Below are 8603 nucleotides of genomic sequence, written 5' to 3'. Positions count from 1 at the left end.
CTGGAGACGCGCGATCGACAAACTTTAAACTCGTGATATCAAATTATGCTGCGCTTCATGCATTTGCCCACTGCCATATTCATGTCATTTCCACTGTGTGCTGTATGTAAAATGAGTGTTACCTTGGCTTTATTTGAAAAAATATGATTCCCAAATCCCAATGCACACAAACTTCCCAGAATACTGAGTGCCCTGTTGGTTACAGTGTTTACTTCCTTTTCTTTATTTATTAATTTTTCACATTCTTTATTTGTGAAAAATACTTTGTCATCTAAAATATAAGTATGGTTAATCCATTTTCAAATGATTTCAAATTTTTTAAACATTAATTAAAATTAATAAAATTATATTGGTTTTATATCGGCCACCCTGCTTTCCAAGATTTTTCCGGCTGTCAAAAAAACTATATCAGTCGACCACTATTGCTAAGGCAACCGTTAACATGCTGCTAAGCTAAAAGGTACTCTAATAAGCATTATTAAAGTATCTTTTACTCTAATAACAAAAAATCAGTGCACACGTTGAGTAAATTAATTATTTGACAAGTTTTATCGATGTTTTGACACTGAATGAAATGTAAGTTTGTTTAATGAACATTTCTCAGATTTTTTTTTATTGTGCTTAAAGCAATGCATTCAGGGATTGTATCCTTTGTGGAGAAGGCATGTCATCATTTACACACCCTCATGTTGTTCCAAACCTTTACGCATTTTTAAATGTATTTTTATTATATAATCTGCCAATTTTCGGGTGGACTATTCCTTTAAACAGGGTTTCTGCAGACATGAACAAGTTAAATGTAAAACTTTTTAAGATCTTTTTAATACCAACTTATATGAAATTTAAGACCTAAACTTGTAATGGAAATACACATTTTATTACATACATGTAATATTTAATGTGTATAAATTAAAAAGAAAACAAAATATCATTGCTGTAATAAATTATATTTATTACTATGATATACAGTGAACTTTTCATGTCAGCAGACAATATTCCATACAAAATATCCCCGCAAAATAACTGCATCACTGAGATTTTTGGTGGAGTAAACAATTTATTCTGAAGCAATATTTTCATCAGTGTTCTATCAGCTTTTACATACTTAAATCTGCATATTTACCTTTACAAAGGCCTATTTTTAACCTTTTTAGATGTATGCATCATCTTACATGTCAAATTATTACAATTTATCAATAAATTCAATATACACTATAGGGCTGCTACCAGTCAGATTAAATAATGTACACTGCAAATAACAATAATTACAACTGCAATAAATAATGTTATGAGATTAATGTTTTAAATGCATTTAAAATGCATTTGTAAATGCATACAAATAAGAAATGTTGAGGGCAAAATGCATACTTTCCAACATACTTCTCAACTAAACTACCAGTAAGTGAAAAAAATGAAAAGATACTTTAAACGTGAAATTAAAACCGCCAGTAGGTGGCAGTAAGTCACTGTTAAGTGAGTCATTGCGACTGAACCGAATCATTTAAACGGTTGATTCATTCAGGAACGAAACGCCGTCATGTTGCTCAAAGACGCAAAGCAGCACTGTGGCTGTGTTTGGAATTATTCTTGTTGCCGAAATAGTGCAAAAGCAGGCAATATGGTGTCTAAAACGTAAGTCTCTTAATAAAACTTCTAGTTTATTGAACTGTTGTAAAAAATCAATATCACATTTGTATATGGTAATTTTTGGAGAAAAAAAGGCACTCTTCCGTGTGAACTTGATTAACTATATGAAATGGTATAAATATACACATTTTCTGCCCCCATGTCTTGAATTTGTGATCATTCAGAATGTATTGTAATAGACTGAATCATGCAGTGAAAGAGCTCATAAATGCGCACGCGCACTAGACTTCACGTAATGCGTGCACTCTGCAGGTGTTTTTAATGTTTTTTTGCATCGTGAAAATATTGAGCAAATAGCTCACTTGTCATGGTGTTATTTAACTATATCATGTTATGAATAAACTAAACCTTTTGAATTTTTACCTCACATCAAATCCGAATTAAAGACATTTTAAGGCCTTATATTAGGAAAACGTTATTTAAGACATTTTAAGACTTTTTAAGGACCCGCGGACACCCTGTTTAAATGTGAATAGAAAAACAGTAGAACAATACAACTTAAGTTTCCAAATACAAGACAGCAATGGCAAATATGAATTTTCCAACCTTTTTGCGCACACTGCAGCGATGACACATCCAGTCACCAGGGGGCAGCATCTCTCTGCTCAAAGGTGGATTACTGTGAAGAATCAAATGTTTCAAAACACAATAGTGCTTTTTTACACATTTTACAAATATTTGACATTTCTGCATGAAAAATACAGTGAAAGCTTACAGGTTTTATTCACGTGCTAGATGCAAAAAAAAAACAACAACTAAAAACCACAATGCTGCAATCACACTGAAACCATCTAGGTCTCACCAAATCTAAAAACTGAACCACACGGACTCTTTGCAATCTTTAGGTTGCATGGTGCAAATGAGGCAATGTTATTGATATATTTCACAAATATGTAAATAAATACCATTCTTTCTTTCCATCTTTGCCATACAGTCAATGTAGACTAGCTTTATATTACATCAGCCAAGAGAAAGGCTGGATCGATTTAATGTGAAGTACATCCGAACAAATCACCCCTCAGGACAGAGTTGTTGAATAACAATACATTTACTTCCCCTTAGTGATCAGCATAGGACAACATAGGGCTGGGCGATATAGCTAAAAAATGTATCAACGATATAATGTTTCATATCGTTCGGTATCGATAATTATTGACATTTTTTATAACTTTTTTTTTTTAAAACAAAAAGCAATAGAAAAAAAAAGTTTAAATTTAACCACTGTATTTATAATTAACACAATTTACTGAGACAAACAACAACTATTTTTTTGTTTTAACAATCAAACAATAACAAATAAACAAATATCTAATTTCTTATGTTTTATATGCAGATTAAATAGGTCTTTATTGTATAGGTCTAATTGTCTCCCGAGGCCACAGGAGGGTGCAATGAGCAAAATAATGCAGCGCATTTAAATTGTCAATGCAAGGAAGTAACTCTATAAAAACGTGCATTACGTCTAAATTAACTCATAAAAATCTAATATAATTTCGTAAATTGCATAAACAATTATGAACAAAACAGCATCATGCATTTATGCATTGCTTAATCCAAAGAGCCGAAGTGCCATTCACACAGACTGCATTTAAAAACATGAGACACAGTGAAAAGGAATACACCTCCACAAATTCGTGACGTGAAAAGTTCTAAAAGTTTAAACTGTTTTAACTTTGCATGGCTTTCTATACATCTGCGAGTGCAGCAGTCATATTTGTCCGTCTAAAAAATGCGCTGAATATGTGTTCTGTGTGAATGGCTTGTTTCGGTTTTAACCTAATCAAGATTCTTCTATATTTCTCTAATATTTTGAATGAATAACGCAGCAGCGGCACGTCTCGTGGGCTAGACTAACAAAACATTAAAATGCAACAACTTCACTTACATTATCACCGCATCTCGCGTGCCACTGATGACGCTCCCTGATGCACACCTAACATTCAAATGTAAATGTTTATTTTAAATTAGACTAATATTCATTCTTTATTCACAATCTCCTCATCACAGGCAGGCACATCACTCATTTCAGCATGTGTTCGTGTTTGTGTGTGCTGTCTGCGTCACTCATAGTATGTGCCTATATCGTGCGCTATATCGAACATTTTTTATATCGATATCGAAGGTGTACCGTCGATAAATATCGATACCGTTTTATCGCCCAGGCCTAGGACAACAGCAGTAAAAACCAGGAGTTTGGATTAAACAACCATCAAATGAAATGAGGCAGGAGTGATTCCATCCAAACAAAGCCCCTATGATAAACTACAGGACCCAGCTGTGGCTTCAGAGTGAGAGAAATGATAACTATACAGAAAACAACCTGTAGGGGAATTTTTTTGTTCTTACGTGCATTAAGACTTTATTTCAAGCTCAGGCTGTCAGGAGCTAAGCAGTATAGTGAAAAAAAAAAAACTTTTTAAATGCCCATTTCTAGGCGATTTTTGTTGTTGGATGAGGAAAATGTGTCATGTGCACAAAAACAATATGCAATGTTAGCAATCATGAAATCTACATTATGTGTGATAAGTTTTCAGCGTTATGTTTCTACATGGGACTGTCAAACTGACTGTAGCTTCTGTGACAAAAGTGACAGTAATAGTGGCAGTAATATTAAGCAGCAAAAATATTAAGCAGCACAATTGTTTTAAACAATGATAATAGAAAATGTTTCTTGAGCACCAAATCAGCATATTAGAATGATTTCTGAAGAATCGTTCGTGTGACACTGAAGACTAGAGTAATTGCTGTTGAAAATTCAACTTTGGCAAAGGAATAAATTTAGTGCTGTCAAAGGATTAGTAAATGTTTTTGTTTACACATTATATATGCGTGTACTGTGTATAATTATTATGTGTGTAAGTATATATATATATATATAATTTATTATATTAATATTTTATATATAAACAAAATTTTTTCTTAAATATATACATGTGTGTGTATTTATATATATATATATATATATACATACATAATAACTATACACAGTACACACATAATATGTAAACAAAAACTTTTATTTTGGAAGCAAATAAACAGAATTAATCCTTTGACAGCTCTAAACAAATTACATTTTAAAATATATAAAAATACGTTATTTTAAGTCATATTATTTAACAATTTTACTGTATTTCTGATAAAATAAGTGCAGCCTTTGTGAGCATTCGAGACTTAAAAAAAAAATTTTAAATCCTAAAACTTTTGAATGGTAATGCATTTTATTTTTTAATATTTTGTTCATAAGTTCATAAATACATTTGATATAAAACAACTGCATTTGGTGCAAACCATTACTAACCACTACTACTAACTTAGTGCTTCCAAGATGTCCACAAGTCACCCTCTTAATCCACATCAGTCAACCAGATAACAATCTTTGTGACCTTTAAAAATCAGCAGCATAAACAGACTTGTACATAAATCTAAAAGAAAAATTCAGTCAACTGTTAAACTCAGACAAGATACGAAAATGCATTGGAAGCATACCAGCATTGCAGGTGAAAAGCAGCGGGACAGTGATCGCAGCAGAGCAGATCTCCTCCCTCACGGCAGCTATCGCAGGTGTCGTGGTTCGTGGCTCGGCCTCCTCTTCTGGTCTCCCTCTCTGGTTTGCGTCTCTTCTCTCCATCCTCAGAGCGTGGGGGTGCGAGCAGCTGTTGAATTTGCTGGAACAGATTGACAAATACATTTTAAGCATGCATGTAGTTACACAAAGATCTCCTGACAGACTCAATGGAGAGTTGCTTCACACATTCAACTGGTATTTCCAACCTTGTCACTGCACATTTTGGATGCCATACTAATAATCTGACACATACACACAATGCAGATTTTGGATTAAAATTAAGGGTGACATTAGAGAGACCCCCAAAACGTGCAGCACCCGGGGGGTGCTCACATTCAACTATGAGGAGGTCAAACTTTTTTCCATGTCAAATCAGATCTAATCACGTGATATCAATAATGAAATCTGCACACACACACACACATATACATACATAAATTTGTCTTCGGTTCTAGTTTCCAGGCAGGCCATTTCTGCAACAGGCCCAATCCAGCACTGCATTAACTCACCAAAGCAAATGTCCACAAACGACTTATTTTCCATTTTGCAATTTGCTTTTATTACGACTCATTTAATCCTTAATACAGGCATATTTAACACACATGACAGTGATTCGAGGCACAGCTGAAGGGCAGACAGGCTTACCTCCATTAGGCCCCCAGACGTGTCCAAATCGTACAGAATCTTCGGGGTCTCCATTTTGTTCCACATTCACGCTGCTCAAATGTAGCATGAACACACAATCCGACAGCAGTTCTCACCTTCTCCAAACCCAGTCGGGTTTACCTGCTGTCTTTAAGCCGTTCTGGAAATATTAAACGGGTCGATAATCTAACAAGATAGCGGATTGGCTGCTCGATGTTCGGCTAGCTAGCAGCTATCAACAAACAAAAGCACACAGCTCGCCAGATGTCTGGTGCTAAACGAGAGCTGCGAATCGCTCAAACTCTCATTTAAGTACAAAAATCGTTCCTATTTTGATTGCAAGTTGCTTCCTGGCGCAGTACTGAAGGGTTCCTGTGGGATGTAAAGGCCTAGCTCGCTAGCCTAGCAGCATCCTCTGCTTCAGCAGCAGCCGCCTGCAAAGATTCGTGTAGAAATCCACAGCTCTCTGTCCCCATCGCATACTGGCTTAAAAAAAAGCGCTCGCTGTTGCAAAGTAAGTCTGCTGGATTGATTGTCGGCGGTTAGGTCCTCATGTGCAGAAACACTCGTGGATGGTGCTCAGATGACAGCAGTGAAGAGCAAAGGTGTTGTTATGAAAAGCCATTGCTAGTAGCTATGCTAACTGGTTGGCGTTGCCCTCCTCTGACTCGACTCTAGCGGGGTTGGAATGAAGTCTGCGCATGCGTACTGAGGCGCAGAGGAGAACTGCTCCTCCTAGTGTTAGTCTGACAGAACAACACGAACTCTTCAAGCCTGCAGGCCATGTTTTCTCTAAAGCACAGCGAAGAAATATTACAAAAAGTAAAACAATCCTTAAAACGGATAAAAAAATGTGTGAATAACAACTAAAACAGAACAATCTGATGGAACATCATTTTTAATTAAGATATGCTATGACAATGTTGTGGTAAATAATTACAGTACAGTACAATTAAGTAAAAATATATCATTTTGAACCATGATAATCCCAAACAGCCAAGCCCCTTACAACTTTTAAGACAGATTTCTTCTGTAAGCGCTTTACTGAATCCATCAGACAATAAATACATACATAAAAATAAAATAAAAACCTCAAACTATTCTTTAACTGTTTTTTCTTTCTTTCTCTGAACTATCTGTAATATATTTTATAGCACTTGTCATGTTACTTAACTGCTCATGGATAAGTTGCTTTGGATAATTTAAAGGGTTAGTTCACCCAAAAATGAAAATTAGCCCATAAATTACTCACCCTCAAGTAGGGCTGGACAATAATTCAATATCAATATGTATCGCGATATAATTTTTTTCAATAACGGTGAAGAGATCAAAACAAAACAACGGTCACTAATTAGAAGTACAAAACGAGTATTTGTAAAGAAGAATGTCGGAGGATTTCGATATAAGCCAAGAGGAGATTTGTTTTCCTTTGCTAAAGTAAGGAAACTTTGCTTCCTTTGCTCCTGTTAACAAACGTTGGTTTTCACGAGACTCACTGGCGCATGCGCAGAGCTGAACTCATACGTCATCCGCCCGGAGCTGCTTCCAGTGTACAACTTTTGTCGCAAGCTATATTAAAGTGATTATTACGTTTTGAATATGGATATTTTTCTTACAAAAACGCATCGATTCGCTACAAAAGGCCTTTGTTCACCCCCCGGAACCATGTGAGACACTTTTTTTTAATGGATGGGTACTTTTTATTTAACTTCTTTTGGACTGATGCATGCAACACCCGCTGAGTGGAATTAAACAGCTTGAAAGATCAAAGACAATTTTTAATATAACTCCGACTGGATTCGTCTGAAAGAAGAAAGTCATATACACCTAGGATGACTTGAGGGTGAGTAATTTATGGGCTAATTTTCATTTGTGGGTGAACTAACCCTTTATGAATGTAACACCTGTAATTATATCAGAGTTATTGATGTTGCTCTGAAAAAAAATGTAGGCTACTAGATCTCTTTGACTTCCATTAAACGTTGTTTCTTAAGTTCCCAAAATAATGTTGTTCAGTTGGAGACAGCGAAACACTGAAACGTACACTCACGATGCAAGTCTGTCATGTGACCAATTGTGATGTTTTTGGCAGCTTTTGCTAATTACATTGAAATGACAATATTTCAATCAATACGGACAACATTGATATGGGGACCAAGTACATAACTGTTTTAGATGATCCATATCATTGATATTAACAGACAGTGTGAAATGATGAACAAAGATTTATTCTATAATAGATAAACCTCATATATACATACATTTAAGCCATATCTAATACAAATTTTATGTACATTCTTAGATATTTATATATTAAGAGTGCCTGCTGAAAGAGTACAGTCAGTTGTTATTTTGTTTCATAATATGTATAAAAACATACAAAAATAAACAGAAACCAAAAAATCAGAGCCAATTGATCAGTGAAGGAGGGATGATTTACAAGAACTTTCTGTACATTTTTTAAAACTTTTGGATAAATTTTGGACACAGACAGAGACTTTTTCCCCAGCAGTCTTTTGTTTGAAACTGTACACACAGGCGAGTCATAAGTAAGGTTAATGTAAAGGCTTGAGATCACCCCAGTGAAATAGGGACCCACGTCACATTACTGGATACAGATGTACCAGTTTCCATGCAAAACACTACACTTCATAAAACTGACAGATGTTATTTGAAAGTTTATAATCATCTTTTGTAAGTAACACCTCTCATTTTCATGATGTGGAAAACTAAAAAAAAAAAAAAA

The 8603-nt window shown here is 35.0% G+C and overlaps 1 protein-coding gene across 1 annotated transcript in view; it reads right to left on the bottom strand.

Moving 5' to 3' along the window:
• LOC107744765 (PHD finger protein 12-like) overlaps positions 1–6596 on the bottom strand; it is a 15969-nt gene extending 9373 nt beyond the window's left edge. Inside the window, exons 1-3 of the mRNA XM_016558569.1 lie at positions 5858–6596; positions 5134–5312; positions 2194–2266 (exon numbers count right to left, since the gene is read on the bottom strand). Of these exons, the coding sequence (XP_016414055.1) occupies positions 2194–2266; positions 5134–5312; positions 5858–5923 (318 nt within the window). The 5' untranslated portion in view covers positions 5924–6596. The remainder of the gene's footprint in view (positions 1–2193; positions 2267–5133; positions 5313–5857) is intronic.
• Positions 6597–8603: the final 2007 nt, after the last annotated feature.

This window comes from Sinocyclocheilus rhinocerous, unplaced genomic scaffold (genome assembly GCF_001515625.1).
Source record: "Sinocyclocheilus rhinocerous isolate Xijiao unplaced genomic scaffold, SAMN03320098_v1.1 scaffold738, whole genome shotgun sequence".
Classification (NCBI taxonomy): Eukaryota; Metazoa; Chordata; class Actinopteri; order Cypriniformes; family Cyprinidae; genus Sinocyclocheilus; species Sinocyclocheilus rhinocerous.
The sequence above is the reverse complement of the archived record's forward strand: the minus strand, read 5'-3'. Positions and strand labels throughout refer to the sequence as shown.